Below are 18460 nucleotides of genomic sequence, written 5' to 3'. Positions count from 1 at the left end.
TTTGACAAGGGTCTTGCTTTTTGTCTCAGCTGTCCTAGACCATGATCATCCTATTTAGGTTTCCCACCATAGCTGGGATGACAGGCACAAACCACCATGCTCAGCTTTTCCTATTGATAGGGTCTCATGTACTTTTTGTCTGTGTTGGCCTCTCTTCCCTATCTCATCCTCCTGAGTGGCTAGGATTACAAGTATGAGCCACTGTGCCTGGCTCTATAATAGATTTCTATCTAGATTCTAAAGAGGATATGAGAAACCTAAAGTAAATAACATTAACATGATGATTACTGTTTGATTAAGGTTAACGTTTGTATAACTACATATGCTACAGTGCTTTGAATCTGAAGGAATGACTTGCTAGTAATAGATTCTCTAATCTTTAGACTATTCATTTTCTAGATGTGGAAAGAGAGACCCAGAGGAGTAAGTGGATGTGCCAGCCAGTCCAAAGTGGACCAGCACCAACCAAGTCCAACTAGGAATCCAGGTCTATGTGTCTCTACTTGCTGTGGCCACAACCACCATCTTTCCAAAACATGCATCAAACAGAAAATTAAAATGAGGCTGTTCAGGGATGACCCAAATGCCATATAGAAGAGACTTTGTCAGTAGGTGGATGAGGGTGACTTGCTACTTGGCAACCATTCCCCAGGAGGAAGGCTTCCTCACCACATCCTTCCACTCCCTCTCGTGTCTGTGCAAGTCTCTGCTTGCTATTAACCTGGGTTTTCAAGTCTCTGCACTCTCCACCACCCTCATTTCTGTAAATGAATAACAACCTTAGGTTGTTTCCTGTCTTTTGAGGCTCCATGGCATACCAGATGACTGGGCAGACATGAGTTAGTTTGATTTCCTTTTTTCTATGAGGCAATCATATTGTATGATCACAAATATTTTCATTTTGCTCCCCAAATGACATGGTATTTAAGGTTATTCTGATTGATGAGATGTTATTGGCGCCTATGAAATTAATTATAAAACCTGGCTGCCAAGAGTAATCATGTTTTTGAAGAGAAAAAGAAAACCATCTCCACTGATGCAGTCTTTCATATGTTTTTACCCCTGGAGTATATCTTACTGCTTTAAAGTAAAGAATTCTATCAGTTCTCAATTCCTTCTGCAAAGATTTCACCTGTATTCTTGTGATGGGTGGGCTTGACATCAATAGTGATGAGACATTTACTTTTATGTCTTCAGAGTGGGGAGATAATTCAAACCCCTGGTTCAAAATTGACAACTGGAGTGATACTGTGTCATTGTTTCATAGTTAATATTTACATTCCAAATATGAAGGATATCCTCAAGCTCTCAGACAAGAATGATGAAAATGTCATTTGTGAGGCTCAATAATGGGATTTTTTTTCCTTCCTGCAAAATCAATTAGCTTTAACTCCCTATGATCAGTGGAGACACAGGAAGAACTGATCCTGTAGCAAGAATTATTGTTTTACTGTTTGAAGAAAACCAGATTCACATCCTTCTAAATTCTTTTCTCTCCAATGTCCCTTCATTCACACCAGCATCTTTCACAACCAAGTACAAGTGCACCTGCAGAGACTAGGGGTAATTGAATCCTCCAGATTCCCGGCCTCGGCTGATCTTGCTAGATGGGCTCAAAGGTCTGGCTTACCCATGAGAGCAAGACCAGTGTGTCAGCTATACTCATTGAGTCTCAAACTATGATTGGCACTGTGGTGCCCAATTACATTGGCTCAGAAAGGGCACACAACAATTTAAATCCATGTTACAAATGAAATTTAACACAGGCCTCTGGCTATCTGTAATATTTCTTGATTTAGAAATGGAACATCACTATGGAGATTCAGTAATACACACACATACACACACACACACACACATGCAACACCATGAGTAAGCTATTTTGTGTGTATATGACAGGATCCTCCCTCTTGAGGGAATGAAGGAAGAAGAAAGGTTTACTGCATGGTTATTGTGTCTGATGCTTTTATATGATATATCTCTTTGGATCTACAGTTTGCAAGCCATATGTTCCTTAGGAGATGGGGCTTACTTGATAGGGTGAAGAGACCTGGGGCTTGCAATTTGAACCAGGTCTATCTGGTTGCACATACCATGCTCTTTCTGGTAGTAGATGCATGCACAGGGCAACAGGGAGCAATGTGAAATACAAAATTAAATACGATTAAGTCATAAGAATTAAGGTATAACCTTAATTGCTTTAGGTGTTCAGTAGCAAGAAATGAACATTTCCTCTAATTATTAGAGGAGAAGGTAGAAGCAGCAGGATTTCAATGCTCCTGGCAGGCTGCCAAGATCAAAACAAATGTTCTTTTCAATGAAGTGGTAGCATGTATCTGGTGACTGACAGATACATTTTTACAGAAGCCAAATGCATTCTAGTTATTCTGGCACTGACCCCTCCCCACAAGTGTCTTCCACCCCCTTCCTTTCCTATCCTGCTTAGAATCCTCTTTCTACTCCCATGTACACTCCACACTGTCTGGGTAGTATGCATCTGGTAATCTTTGCTTCCTGTGAAGCAGACTCCTGTTTCCTTGCTCCCCAGTAGAAGTTCCACAACACTGTATCTTCCCTACAAGAGTCTCTGGCACCTACAGTGAACCAAGTAAAAATTCCTCTCGATGAATGGGAAAAATGACAAGGATTGATTAGTCAAGCTAAATGCCTAGTCACTAATGCCCAGTGTGCTTTCAGACTGCTTGGCGATCCTGCTGTTTCCTTAGCTTACTCTGCAGGACTCCGCAATTCAGTCCTCTACTCTCCAAACCCTAGACTCTCATCAGATAGCCTTGCCCCTACAGGAACACATCAGCTTCCCGTTATTAGAACTATAAACCCACTCTCCCATCACGCCAGTGCCCCTTCTGTTATCCTCCACGTGTGTCTCTATTCGGGGCTCCTCGCAGCCTCCCCATGGCATTAGACCCCAGCGCTACCACACGCGCTGGAACTACTGGTCCTTCAGACGTATTCTCACCAGTGAAGGGATCCATATTCTTAGGACTTTTTAAACACATTTAAATGCCTTCATTTACAGACAAACAAACCAGCAGCAGACAGACAAGCAGTATTCCTCCAATAGCTCTTCGTAGGGTCAACCATTTCTTCCATGTTCACGGTTCTGTAGACAATGGCTATTCTCCAGGCTCCATCTTCATCCTGTCAGCACCATTTGTTGTGCCCTGCTCTACTGTTTCCCTTGGCTTTTGGAACATTGCATTCTACTGTTTTCCTTCTATTTCTCTACAGCTTCTTCTCCATCTTCTTTTTCTTTGCTGCTTTCTCTGATTAGCCTTTAAATTTCCTCAGCGCTCTGCTGCAGATCTTTCTCTTCTCAGTTATGTTCTCTTACTCTCTTCTCCCCTCACAGCTTCCACTCCTATCTATATTCAAAAGGCTCACAGATTTGTATTTCCAGCCCAGAACTTTCCCTTGAACACCAAACCCACATATTTAATTGCTCACTTGAATTCTCACCTTGGATGTTTAAGGCACCATGAACACAGCATGTCTAAAATTATGCTCATGCTCTTTCCTTCCAAGCTGGCATTTTCTTAGTGTCCTTTCTCAGTGATTGCTACCACTGCCCCCCTGGCTGTATGTGTTAAAAACCTAGGAGTCTTCTTCAACAACTTACTCCTCTTGACTACTAATCACCATTCTAAGATGAAGACCTGTTGATTTTGCCTCTAAAAACATTTCTTTTCTTTCATTTCCTCCACTTCAGGGCAATGTGCCATTTATCATATCTTGTCCAGACCACTGTAATTCCTAGATCTCCACTGTTATCTTACAACATGCTGTCCACATTACAACCAGAATATTGTGTGTGTGTGTGTGTGTGTGTGTGTGTGTGTGTGTGTGTGTGTGTGTGTGTGTGTGTGTGTGTGTGTGTGTGTGTGTGTGTACTGAGACAAGGTCAAGCTACATTGCCCAGGGTAATCTTAAACTCCTGGACTCAAGTTATCCTCCTAAATCTACCTCCTGAGTACTGTGTCTAGAGGCATGTATCACCATGTACAGCTGAAATTTTTTTTAAACAAATATGTCAACACATAATTATTGGTACCTTCCTCAACCAAAAACAAAACAAAGAAAAGCAAAACAAACCCAAATTCAAAAACAGAATAAAAGTCCCAGAACACTTCAAGGCTTCCCATAGCTCTCAGAATAGCCTAAACACCTATTCTACAAATCTCCTCTGTCCAGCTCACCTAGCACCTTTTCCTCTCCTGTATTATAGCCTCACGGGATACAAGGCCATTTCCTGCTTCTACATGCTTCTTCTTTTGAGAATGTCCTGTTCCTCTCCTATTTCCCATTTTGTTATGTGTACCTGGCACCAGTGTCTTCTTTTGCTTTTCCTTGTACTGTCAGCACCTCATCTAGAGCCTGGCACATTCAGATTCCAACATACTAGTTGAATGAATAAAGTTGAAAGCATGGTATAGATGAAGCAGTTGGTGAGAGAAGAAGGTAAGGTCTAGAGTGGAACTTGGTGAACATAATATTTTATTTTATTTTATTTTTTGAACATAATATTTTAAAGGGAGGGAAAAGGAAGAAAAAAACACATTGGGGGGAATGACAGAGAAATAATGACCATAGAAATGGCATAAGCTAAGGGGGTTTGGAGTTTTATGAAAGCAGAAATGTCACCATTGTTTTGGGCACCAGATATGATGAAACTGGTTTAGGGCAGAATTGGGAAGTATGGAGTTGACTTCTCATAGAAGTTGGTGTGAAAGAAGGAAGAAAAATATGGTATCCCCTCAGACTTTTTTATGATACTTAGTACTGTTGAAAGAAATTTTTTGAAGTAAAGGTTGGTAGAAGGAGGAATATACTTTTATGAAGAGGGACATAAGGAAAGGGAAACACCACCAGTTGATGGAGTAGGGTTTAAGATAGACAGAAGGCTGGGATTAAAAGCTTAGGAATACAGTCATATATATATGTATATACACATGTATATATATTTCAAACACACACATTTGTGAAATTGTTCCTCTTTATTGCCAATAAAAACCAAAGGCAGAGATCAATGATGGTTATTTGAGTGTAGATTATAAAAATCAAAATTAAAACAAAAATGTTATTTTCATTGTCAACAATTGTGGGCCAGGAGCAAAAGGAGATGATTTCACATGATATGTAAATCTACATTCTGCTTTCAATTCTGATAGTGGAAACAGGCACACTTTCATATAGCAGATGTCTTCAGCCTTTAGGTTTATTTTTCATAAAATAGATATTTTTTTTAATGTTCTGTAAACCAGCAAGCCAGAGAAGAGATTTTATCTGTTTCTGTTTTCCAACTTATCTCCAGAGTTTAGGACAGTGCCTGACAGGTGCAGATCTACATTGTTTGCATAAATGAATAGTTTCTTCAGGAATAATTCTCCCATTCCTCAGAGCAAGTAGGGTTCTCTGGCGTGAAGTCCACCTTGTTGGGGCCATGACATCTATACTTGTTCTTTCCCAGCACCCAGGGAAGGGCCAGACATGAGTATATTCTCAATACACACTTATGAAAAGACTGTCCCAGAGCTTCCAGGTACGGAGCTGCTACTGTACCTTTACTTGTTTCATCAGTGTGTGTGTGTGTGTGTGTGTGTGTGTGTGTGTGTGTGTGTGTGTGTGTGTGTGTGTGTGTGTGTGTGTGTGTGTGTGCCCCATCTGCTGTTATTGATGGGTTACTATTTATTCTCTAGAATAACTGAAGGTACAGAAATTCAGGTTTGGGGAACTTAATCTCTCATTTTCTGTGTTGAGCAGGTGTCTGGTGTGTGTAAAGAAGAGCACAGAGAAGAGGAACAGCAGGTCTTTTCCTTAGGATGATCCTTGTTTGTCAACTTTGTGCTATCTTCAAAGAGTCAATGTATGGTCCTAGCAGCTCAGACAGTTAATACTTTGTAAACAAAAATTCAAATGAGCTCAAGCTTATCAATTGTTTCATGATTGTGGCTTTGGTGTTATTTCTAAAGAGTTGTTGCCATACCCAAAGTTATCTAGATTCTTTTCCTCTGTTATCTTATAGGAAGAAAATCATTTTGTATTCTACATTTAGATCTATTATCCATTTTTGTGAACAAAATCACACAAAATTGATTTTTTGTGCACAAGATCAATTCCACAAACAAATCTGTGTCTAGTGCATTTGCTTGCATTTGGATATCCATTTGTTTCATTGTCATTTGTTAATAAGACCATCTTTGTTCTGTTGTATTGCTGTGCTGCTTTCTCAGAGATCAGTTAAGAACAATTGACTATATCCATGAGGCTCTATTTCTGTGTTTTCAATTATGTTCTCTTGATCTATCTGTTCTTTACCAAGACCATACTATCTTGACTACTGAAGTTTTTGTAATAAGTCTTAAAGTAAGTTAGCGTCAGTCCTTTTAACTTTGTTCTCCTTTGATACTGAATGTTACTATTTTCAATGATTGACTCTTCATATAAACATTAGAAACAACAGAAAAATGAATGGAATATCTTTAAATAATTATTAGATGACACATTTTAAAGTAACATGTGTCAAATAAGAAATATCAAAAGTAATCTTAAGGTATTTTGAATGAAAAGGAAATGAATAAGTAGAATTTATCAGAATTTGTGGAATGTAGCAAAAACAGTGTTTAGAGTGACAATCTATGGGGATTATTGATGTAATTGGATTAATATCTACCCTTAATCTTTTACTCTTCTCTATTTGTTGCACTTTTTCTTTGTTCTTATTTTTGTTTTTCATATATTTTACCTTTAATAACATTTTCTGTTTTTAAACAAAATATCTGAGACTGGTTATTTTAATAAAGTAAAGATATTTGTTTAAATCACAATTTTGAAGATTCAAGAGCACAGGTTGCTTGACTTTTCTGTGGACCTCATAATGTGGCAAATGGCAAACATGGCCAGGATATATGTGTGAGAGAGAAGAGGATGGAGTGAGAGGTGGAGGAGAGAAAGAAGAGTGGGAGAAAGAAAGGGAGAGAGAGTTTGCATACTGTATGCCAAGAGAAGAAGCAAGAGAGATTCAATAAAACCAGCGCACTGGTTTTATAATAATCTACTATTGCTGAAATTAACTGGATATCGGGCTATATTTTCTAGAAACTATGGTTCTTGGTGACTAGATATATATTCGTGGCTTCTTGTAAACTAAGTACCCTCTCAACATGACGATCAGTTTTAGAGTTTTTGTGAATGTTTTTTTCAGATATTCTGAGTCCACAGCTGTTTGTTTTGGGAATTTGTATAAGGTATGTGTGTGTGTGTGTGTGTGTGTGTGTGTGTGTGTGTGTGTGTGTGTGTGTGTGTGTGTGTGTGTGTGTGTGTTGGTTCTGGGGTTTGAACTTAGGGCATGGGTGCTTCTGAGTTTTTGTGCTGAAGGCTAACACTATCACTTTTTAAAAAATTTCCTTTAAATCTTTACATTGTTTTTTTTACATGGTCCCAAATAAAGTTGCAGTTAGATGGGATAGATAGGGAAAAACTAGTTTTTCTTGCTTTTTCTTCTTTTAAGGCAAAAAATAGTTTTGACTATATTTGAGTAGAAACATGAAATTAAAAATTGTTTCTGTTTTGTTTTTCCTCATTAAAATACCAGATTAGTGCTTTATGGATAAAAAGAGAAACTAACTGGGGTTTCCTGGAAAAAAAGTTAGAAAGGAAATATAATTGATATTCTAAGAAAGGAGAGAAAATGAAATCATATAAAATGCTGATTTAAAATTGCAAAAGGCAGGATTGGGAAGGTGGCTCAGTGGTAGAATGCTTGTCTAGCATGCATGAAGCCCTGCGTTCGATTCCTTTGTACCATATAAACAGAAAAAAGCTGGAAATGGTGCTGTGGTTCAAGTGGTAGAGTGTTAATTTTGAGCAAAAGAAGCTCAGGGACAGCGCCCAGGTCCTGAGTTCAAGCCCCAGGACTGGCAAAAAAAATGCAAAAGGCAGAGCTGTTATTTGAGTGTAGCCCCAAAGTTCACACCTGTTCTTGTATCACTGCTATTGTTCACTTCACTTATACACAACATCCATATATAATAATAGGACTGAGGTATTTGATTATACATATATGTTATATAAATTATATGTTTCTATTATTATTTTGAAGTAATTGTTATCTGTCAGGTAAAGTAAGAATGAGAAAAAAGTTTTTAATTTACCTTTATTTGTTCATTCTTTGTACTTTTCCTCTTTTGTATGTAGTTCCTAGTTTCTTTCTCTCTAAAGAACTTCTTTTTACATCTCTTGCAAGGCATGTCTACTAGACACAATTTCCCTCAATTTTTAGTTAACTGAGACTCTCTTTTCCTTTGTTTTTAAAGGTTAATTTTCTAAAGTACAAAATAATTCTAGGTTGTTTCCCCCTTTCAATGCTTTTTTTAAAATCTCCATCCATTCTCTTTTTGCTTGCCTGGGTTCTGTAGAGGAGTCAGCTAAGAGTCTTATTTTAGGTTCTGTTTAAGGAAGGTGTTTTTCCTATTTGGATTCTTTGAAGATTCCTTTCTTTGATATTCTTCAGTTTGAATATGATATATCTAGATATAGACTTAGTTTTTGGCATTTGTCTTTGGCTTGGCATTATCTGAGCTTCCTGCAACTGGGGTTTAGTGAATGTGTCTTTTTGGCGGCAACTCTCCCACAGTTCTTGGATATTCTGTTCCTTGTCTTTCAATCCTTTTTTTCTCAGTCAATTTCAGTTTTGGAAGATTCCACTATGAAATATTTTCGTTTAGAAATTTTGCTTAGCAAGCATTTTGTTTTTTCCCTTCCCCTCCCAGAATTAGAGAAGTGTATATACAAGATGCAGGGCACCAACATCAAATACAGTGGGGGAAGAATATGCAAAGAAACAAAAAAATCACATGGTACATTATAAATACATTAGAAACAATAGCAAGAAAGAAAAAAGATATCTGTGTCCTTATCTTGAGGTTCATTTCGCTTAACATCATCTTATATGGTTATATGTACATAGCTTTTGGCTTTTTCTGCTTGTGCTACGCATGTACTAGTTATTGCAAATAAGGGAAACCATGGGACCTATGTTTCTTTGGGCCTTGCTTACTTCACTTTAATATATTTTTTTCCAATGTAAGTCTTTCCATTTCCTAACTAATGGGATGATGTCATTCTTTCTGATGGTGGCATAGAATTCATATATGTATATTTACACACATATGTATATATGCGCCACATTTTCTTGATCCATTCATCTACTGAGGGCCATCTGGGTTGGTTCCATATCTTAGCTATGGTAAATAATGCTGCAATAAACATAGTTGTGCTGGTAGCCTTAGTATGACCTTTTTTGTGATCGTTTGGGTAAATGCCCACCCACTGTAACAATGAGATGTACAAAATACTATGTTACTATGTTGAAAATGAACTTTAAAACTTTGGCAGGGGTGAGGGCTGGGGGGCAATAGTTGTGGAGGTGGGAGGGAAGGGATGGTAGGGGAAAAACAAAGGAAGAGGCAACAATACTCAATAGGAAGTGTACTCATCACTTGCTCATGTAACTGTAACCCCTCTGTACAACATTTTTACTATAAAAACCATACAAAAAAGAGAAATTCTTTTTTCATGTGCAGTCTAGTAACAAGTTCATCAAGGGCATTCTTCATTTCTGACCCAGTGCTTTTGACCTCTTGATTCTTTCTTATAATCTCCACATCTCTCCTAATGCTTCTATATGTACATTATTTACTTTTTGTTTTGAAACCAACTGTCATACTAATTATAATTTTAAAAAATCGGCTTAACAATCCCAACATTTTTGCCATTCTGATACCTGTTCAGTCTGTTTTTTGCCATTTGGTATGCTTTATAATTTTCTCTGATAGACAATTATGCTGTACTGGGTAAAAGGCATGATAGTAATCAGCACTTTATGAAGCAGTGGTCAAGTCTGTGGAGGGGAGGACAGCACTATAAACTAATATGAGTTGGTCTTAGTCTTTTTGTGAGCTTGTGCTAGAAGACTGAGGGAGTTTTACTGATACTATGGATACCAGACAGAGCTCTTAGAGGTGATCTTGATAACATTGTGTGTAAGGCCTTGCTAAGATTGGATCCCTGAACTCAGAGTTTGGGTGCTTTGAGCTTTGAGCTTTTTTGCTTAAGTCCAGCACTCTACCTCTTGAGCTACAGCTCTACTTTTGGATTTTTGGAGGTTAATTAGAAATAAGGCTGTCTTTGAACTACAACCCTTTGTCTCAGCCTCCTGAGTAGCTAGGATAATAGATGTGAGCCACCAGCACCCAGCCCCGCTGGAGCTTTTTAACTTTCAGACTTGTCTGTACTGAGCCTCCAGAAACTGTAACTGTTCAGTTCTTCCCATTTCAGTAATGGTTCCAATGGAGGTTTCTGCTTGTGAGCCTCTGTTGTATTTTTTTGGTATTTCCCTATTTGTTCAATTTTTGGTGTAGGACACTGTACTATGACCTTATTTTTCAGGGTGATATAGAGAAAGATTGAGGGTTTTTTTTGTTGTTGTTCAGGGTTTTACTTGTTGGGACAAAGTGCCAGTTCAGAAACCTGAAGTGTTGGGAAAGCTAGCATCTACTTAGCGAGTATGTGGCATTTGTCAGCCACAGAAGAGCACCAGTGCCTGGGAACTCCATTTTAAGTCAGGTGCCCCTTAGTTTTGAGCATTTTTCTCTACAAGGTACTTTACCCTCTTTGTATCATAGAGCAGTTCTTCGAAGAGAAGTTGTTTTCCAGGAGAGGAAACCAACGCTTAAAAGAAGTAAGTTATCATCCCAAATGTTGTTGGCTTTAAAACAATGAGCCATTATAATAGTCAGTGTGCAGCTGTGAAAATGGAACTAGGAAACTTGAAGAGGCAGGTGAGGCTGGGGTTGTTGACGGTGGAGGGAGGACAGAAAGATGGAGTACCTCCGATCAAGATGCATGGTACACATAGATGGGCATGTTCACCGAGGCCCCTTTGCACAAGTTTGAAGATGACAGCATATGCTGTTTCTGTGACAGGTATTGTATGTTGTGACAGGCATTATAAATATTACACAGAGCAGGCACGCATGACTACACGAAGTGTCACACACCCCCGAAGAATGTGACCCAAATATGTTAACACTCAAAGGGCTTCCTCAAGGACCAAGTTGGTCTCAACGGTGCATGAGTAGAGATTGCCCCGAGACAGAGGTGATGTCACGGGAGAGAGACCAGAGAACGCAGCACAGCTGAAAGTACTCTAACGGGCTTGCTCAGGCTGCAGCATCAGGTGTATTTGAATGTCTAGCAAGCAGGATTAAGAAAGCAATATAAGCGTTAGATTTGGATTTGTAGTTTTCCAAGTGTCTCATTCAATTCTGACATAAGAAACCCAAAAGGTGTGTGTGTGTGTGTGTGTGTGTGTGTGTGTGTGTGTGTGTGTGTGTGTGTGTGTGTGTGTGTGTGTGTGCATGTGTGTTGGTTGTGGGGCTTGAACTCTGGGCCTGGGCTCTGTCCCTCAGTTCCTCAGCTCAAGGCAAGTGCTCTATCACTTGAGCCACAGTGCCACTTCTGGTTTCCTGGTGGTTAATTGGAGATAAGAGTCTCATGGACTTTCCTGCCTGGGCTGGCTTTGAGCCGTGATCCTCAAATCTCAGCCTCTTGTGTAGCTAGGATTACAGGTGTGAGCCACTGGTACCCGGCCCCAAAAGGGTTTTGATCAAGTGGTATGTAATGACTGGATTTGCTTTCACAAAGATCATTTTGAGGAATGAGAAGACTGGTGCTGGGAGTCTGGGTAGTCGACTCTGAGGTCCCAGGGAGGGAGGTAGAGGCTGCGGGCTAAGGCCGTGGTAGAGGAAGGAAATGGACTAGACTCCTAATCAGATTAACGCAGGGAAGCAGAGCAAGTAGAGAGGCTAGGAAGACATCCATGTTTCTGGCTTGGGCAGCTGGGAGGATGGTGGTATCATTCACAGAAATAGAGGAAACAGAAGGAAGAACAGATTTTGTGGGGGAAGATGGCAGCTTGGTTTTGGATGTGCTGAGTTTGAGCTGCACTTGAGAAATTCAGCCAGTGCTATTTAGTAGGTAGGCATGTGCAACAGCAGCTTACTAAAGAACTCAAAGTGAAGCCAAAATCATGGCTGTGATTGAGCTTCTCAAAGAAGAATGCGTACAGTGAGGCGAGAGAGGACATGGCTAGAATGCTAGCAGGGGAGCCTGTATTTGAATGATGGGAGTTCAACAGGGAAATCAAGAGTGAGTGAACTGAGAAGTAGGAGAATACATTCATGGAGAAGCTGTAGCTTGTGGTTAACAGCAGGAGTTTGGTGCCAGGGGCTAGCCTGGCACTCATTAAATCTTCTCCTTTACTGGTCACTAGTGCACCCTTGAATATTGGAAAAGCTTGTGACTAAGGGTGCATTGAAGGCAACATGAAGTTCATGCACAAATAGGAAGAGTACATTTTCCTCAAGCTCTTCTCCTTTTCATCACCCATGATTTCTTAATAGGTCATTTGCAAAAGAACCCCTGAAGAAAAGCATTTGGGTTTGGGTTTTATTTATGACCTCAGACCAGTCTATCCTATCTTTCCTAATGACAGGGCTGAAGTTAGGCCTCTGGGTTTGAACCCTGGCACTATCTTGAGCATCACAGGCTTACCTCTTGTCAGCTGTGAGACTTTGAACTTACTGCCTACTGTCTCTTTGCCTGTTTCCTCAACCATAAAACTGAGGTTATCATGATATAGCTGTTTGAGGATTATTATCTAATAAACATGAAGCACTAAGACCAGTAAAGACTCTAGAAATGCTAGGAAAGAATGGAGAGAAGAATGTCAATAATGGCAGATGGATTAAGTGATCTGTGGCCTGTTGGTCCAACCCATCCTGCTACATTTTTTTATCTTTTTGTGTGTGTGTGTATGTTTTTTTTTATTGTAAACATGCTGTTCAGAGGGGTTACAGTTACATGAGCAAGGTAATGAGTACATTTCCAATTGAGCATTGTTGCCTCCTTCTTTGTTTTCCACCTACCATCCCTTCCCTCCCACCTCCACAACTACACCCCCCCCCCAAAGTTGTAAAGTTCATTTTCTACATCGTGTTTTATACAGCTCATTGTTACAATGGGTCAACCTGTATCTTTATTTAAGGATTTTGTTTTTTCCCTTCCCCTCCCTGAATTAGAGAAGTGTATATACAAGATTCAGGGCACCAGAATCAAATACAGTGAAAACAGGGATTGTACTGTGGGGGAGGAACATACAAAGAAACAAAAAAAGCTCACGTGGTACATTATAAATACGTGAGAAACAATAGCAAGAAAGAAAAAAGATATCTGTGTCCCTATGTTGGGGTTAATTTCGCTTAACATCATCTTATCTGGTCATATGTACATAGCTTTTGGCCTTTTCTGCTTGTCCTAAACATATACTAGTTATTGCAAATAAGGGAAATCATGACATCTATGTTTCTTTGGGCCTGGCTTATTTCACTTAATATGATTTTTCCAAGTCTTTCCATTTCCTTACAAATGGGGCAATGTCATTCTTTCTGATGGTCCCTCACTCTTCTTGATTCTCCCCTCTTCTCTTCATTTGTTTATAGCTTTCCCCTTGACCCCAACCCACCCCTTTCAAGTAACCTGTTCCTGGTGTTTATTTTGTTGAACTTTGACTTTGCCTTTTTAATTTTTTTTTTTTGGTTGATGGTGGGGCTTGAACCCTAGACCTGGGCGCTGTCCCTCAGCTCTTCAGCTCAAGGCGAGCACTCTACCACTTGAGCCACAACACCACTTCCCTGATTTTGGCTTTCTACTTCTTTTTTTAATTTTCCAATGTTTATTTTTGTATTTATGAACTACCCAGTATTGTGTTGAAACAACCTAAACAAATAAAGAACAATCCATGCAAGGAAAAATGTTTTTTCTTGATAAAGACTCACCATACTTACTCCATACACAAATCAATTATCATTGAGATGGAAAAGAGAGGCAAAAATAACCTGACTAATACTCAAGTTACATTTAAGGTTTTCCCACAATCAAACTGTAATTTTTTTCAAAATGTAATATTTTGTCCAGAATATTAATTTACTACATACCTCAAGAGATTCATTGGGCACTCAAACAAATAGATTCTCAAAGTGACAAGTTTAGGAAAATCTATCACCCTAAGGCATTTTTTCCCCTTAGCTTTCTTTTCTTTTTTTGTATTTTTTTTTATTGTAAAAATGCTGTACAGAGGGGTTACAGTTACATAAGCAAGGTAATGAGTACATTTCCTATTGAGCATTGTTGCCTCCTTCTTTGTTTTCCCCTTCCCTCTCTACCTCTACAACTACCCCCTCCCCCCACCGAAGTTGTAAAATTCGTTTTCAACATAGTGTTTTGTGCATCTCCTGCTACATTTTTACACAGCCTCTCAGCTGAAAAAGTCTGACATATTAAGGTGTTTGAAATAAATCACATGAAAATTATATTGTGTTATGCATTGTTTTTCTGGAACAAGTTCATTTGTTTCACAGTTTGATTACTTGCCATGGAAACTATATGGCTTGCAAAGCCTAACATCTTTATTAATGATTTAATGTAGAAGTTTGGTGACTTTTACAATGTCCAAATAAGTTTAGGTTAAAAAAGATAAAATGAAAAGCGTTAACTGGAATTAAGAGGCTTTGATTTCCAGAGGCTTTGATGATGGCTTTTTTGGAATAGTGAAAGTAGAAGCTAGATTTTGATGCCAGGAGGATGAAAGTTTGTCCTTATTGTCTTTGTCATTGTTGTCTCTTTCCTTCCTTCCTAATTTTTCCTTTCTTTCTTTCCTTCCTTCCTTCCTTCCTTTCTCCCTCCCTCCCATCCTTCCTTCCTTCCTTCCTTCCTTCCTTCCTTCCTTCCTCTCTCTCTCCCTCCCATCCTTCCTTTCTTCCCTCCTCCTCCTCTTTTTTTCTCTTCCTCCTCCCTTTTTTGTGCTGATACCAGGGCCTGGGTTCTGTCCCTTAGCTTTTTCACTCAAAGCTAGTGTTTTACCACCTGAGTAATGGTTCCATTTTCAGCATCTTTTTTTGTCAGTCATGGGCCTGAACTCTGGTCCTGGGCGCTGTCCCTCAGCTCTTCAGCTCAAGGCTAGCGCTCTACCACTTGAGCCACAGCACTACTTCTGGTTTTCTGAGTGGTTTATTGGATATAAGAAGCTCATAGCCTTCCCTGCCCAGGCTGGCTTTGAACTGTGATCCTCAGATCTCAGCCCCTTGAGTAGCTAGAATTACAAGTGTGAGCTACCACACCCAGCTTAGCATTGTTTGTGTGTGTGTGTGTGTGTGTGTATGTGTGTGTGTGTGTGTGTGTGTGTGTGTATGTGTAGTTAATTGGAAATAAGTCTCACAGACCTTCTGTCTCAAGCAGGCTTTGAACTGTGATCCTCAGATCTCAGCCTTCTGAGTAGCTAGGCATGAGCCAGCTATCTTCTCATTCTATAACATGATAGTTGTGTAGTGTTGGGAAATCATTTACGTTCTTTAACCCAAGTTTCCTCACTTTGTAAGTTAGGACTTAACACAGCTACTTTCTTAAGGTATTGTAAGGATTAGCAATACTGTATATAAATCATACCTGATGCTCAGTATGGTAAATGCAAGCTGTTGTTTCATTTGATCTGCTGCCATTGAATTCACTATTCCTTTAACAGTAATATTTTGTTGTAATATTTTGTTTCTGTTTTCCAAGCTCTGATGTTTTATACCACATTTTACTTTTGCTCAAATCTTACATCTTCAATAAGATCATCTCATTTAGTATTGGTTATTCTATTTAATATGGTGGTCTGTTCCCTCTCCCAATATTCCTACCCCCACCTCATCCTGTTCTACTTTTCCTTTTCTCATAGAATTTAGCATCTCTGACAATCTGGAGAATTTGATAATTTATTATGTTCTTTACTAAGAAGAAAGCTCCATAAAATAAATCTCCTTACCTGTTTAATATAATTGTACATTCCAAAGATCCTAATAGTGGTCCGCAATTAATATTGATTTTAATAAAAATTCAATTGAATTTTTTATTTGTGACAATAGCTTCTGTGCTTTGAAAGTCTAGTTCTCCACCCTTTCTTTCTCTTTGTCCCTTTCATTATTTCCTATATTTATTTCATGGTTTCTTCCCTTTATTTCTTTGAGTATTTAAAATATTCCTATATTCCTATATTAAGATATCTTTCAGATTTCTCTATTTCTAGTTCCTTGTGTTGTGAAACATCTTATTTGTTGCAGCTCATTTTCTTTTTGTACAATGTACAGCTTTTGATACAAATTGTGCATGATTGTTAGACACTCGCTTCTACTGAGGCTTTTGGAACCAGAGGTTAAGAAGGCTCCAAAAACTGTGTCACTGAATGGCATGTTTGTGGTAGTTAGGCTGGGAGGCAGTGTAGTGTGGGTATGAGGGAATATGTCCTAAGATCGTGTCTCCACAGTGAAACTACTTGTGGAATGTTGGGCAAATTACTGTTGCCATCTTAATTATCCTGTCTGTGAAGTAGAAATAATAATTGTGAAAGGTTGGGAAAAATGAGTGGGAGGATCAATGTAAGAAAATTTGTTAGCATAATGTTTTCCATGTAGTGAGGGCTTCCTAAATAGCAAAATGATCACAAATATCCATTATTGTATTTGTGATCAGATCTGTTTGCTACTTCTAACACATATTAGCTTGGCTTTCAGCCATTGCTGAGGAGCACTGCTGAAAAGAGTTGAGAAAATTTCAGGTATTATCTGTTCCTCCTCCTCCTCCTCCTCCCCCTCCTCCTCCCCCTCCTCCTCCCCCTCCTCCTCCTCCTCCTCCTCCTCCTCCTCCTTCTCCTCTTCCTCCTCCTCCTCCTCCTCCTCCTCCTCCTCCTCCTCCTCCTCCTCCTCCTCCTCCTCCTTCTTTTAAAATTTAATTAGAGAGTTGGATCATTTGCCAACTATTTTGAATCATTAAAATAGCAGTCGGCGAGTTCTTCTGTGGAGAGGAACATGACCCAGAAAAATGTCTTTGGTATTTTTTTTAACCAAAATACATTTAACTTCTTGGCTATGCTTCTCTTGGTCATCATTCCCACATGAATGTTAGAAACAGAAAAAGGTGCTTGAACCTGTAGCCCATGCTCAGTACATAGTCTTAGTTCATTACTGGGAAAAGATAGAGATACAGACATGTTCTTAGGCAAGAATATCTTATTTCTATTTCAAGTAATTGTATTTCCCTCATTTTCAAGGTGCACTGGTGCTTGAACTCAGGGCCTTGTTGGGTTGGCATTCTATCATTTGAGCCGTATCTTCATCCCTGGTTATTTTGGAGACGAAGTCTAGTAATTTTTTTTTTTGGGGGGGGGCCTGGGCTGGCCATGAATCTGTCTTTCAGATCTAGCCTTTTCAGTAGCTAGGATTACAAACCTGAGCCACTGGGACCTAGCTTATCACATGTACCTTTTGACCACAAACCTTTCCTTTACTAGCTGATGTTTTGGATCTGTGGATAAGGGAAGGCTAAAGAGTGAAAGAAAATTTAGGCCACTATTACTTACCATGAAAGGTGTAATTAGTTGTTTGTAAAGATTTCACAAAGTGGATATTTCTCACTGTTATACATCTATAAAGGCTAAAATTCAAAACATTCAAAAGGAGAACTATATTTAGAAGACAGTTACCTGATCTTCATAATCAGATCCTGCATCAATGATCTCTCCAGCATCCAATACCATCGAAGGATCAAGGTCAGCTGAACCTAAATTTAGGAAAGATAATATTAAGTTGAAAGAGACTATGTTTCTAAAGCAAGCAACTTCTTGTTAGTTGACCTACTGTACCATTATGATAAACATACACTCTTCTCATTTTCTGGTACTGTGTCTGGACTGGAGACTGAAGATGCAGACACTTGGACTGTTTTTCCCACCCCCAAGGAAACCTCACCCCTGGAAGAGACCAATTTGTCATTAAGACTCAGAATCCCTTCTGCATGGCAAAGGACATAGCTAGCAAGATCAATAGAAAGCCCATGGATTGGGAGATCTTCACTAGCCATACAATGGACAAGGGTCTCATATCTAAAATATACCTGGAACTCAAAAAATTAAATCCCCCGATAACAAATCCTCAAAGAAACAACTGCCCAATAAATAAGTGGGCTAAAGACTTAAAGAGAAACTTCTCTGAATAGGAAAGAAGGATGGCCATTAGACACATGAAGAAATGCTCAACCTCCCTAGCCATAAAAGAAATGCTAATCAAAACAAAATTGAGATACCACCTCACCCCAGTTAGAATGGCTAAAATCAAGAACTCTAATAACAACAGATGCTGGAGGGGATGTGGACAGAAGGGAACTTTACTGCATTGCTGGTGGGAGTGTAAACTTGTTCAACCACTTTGGAAAGTAGTATGGAGGTTCCTCAAAAGACTCCACATAGAGCTCCCCTATGACTCAGCAATCCCACTTTTGGGCATTTACC

At 39.2% G+C, this 18460-nt stretch overlaps 1 protein-coding gene across 3 annotated transcripts in view; it reads right to left on the bottom strand.

The window, feature by feature from the left end:
- The window catches only part of Ak5 (adenylate kinase 5), a 251680-nt gene that overhangs the window by 91102 nt on the left and 142118 nt on the right, over positions 1 to 18460 (bottom strand). For all 3 annotated transcript variants that reach the window (XM_070007330.1, XM_070007332.1, XM_070007331.1), the window contains exon 8: positions 17657 to 17733. In XM_070007330.1, the coding sequence (XP_069863431.1) occupies positions 17657 to 17733 (77 nt within the window). The remainder of the gene's footprint in view (positions 1 to 17656; positions 17734 to 18460) is intronic.

This window comes from Dipodomys merriami, unplaced genomic scaffold (assembly GCF_024711535.1).
Source record: "Dipodomys merriami isolate MVZ:Mamm:240054 unplaced genomic scaffold, mDipMer1.0.p SCAF_7, whole genome shotgun sequence".
Lineage (NCBI taxonomy): Eukaryota > Metazoa > Chordata > Mammalia > Rodentia > Heteromyidae > Dipodomys > Dipodomys merriami.
This window is presented reverse-complemented; position numbering and strand designations above follow the sequence as displayed.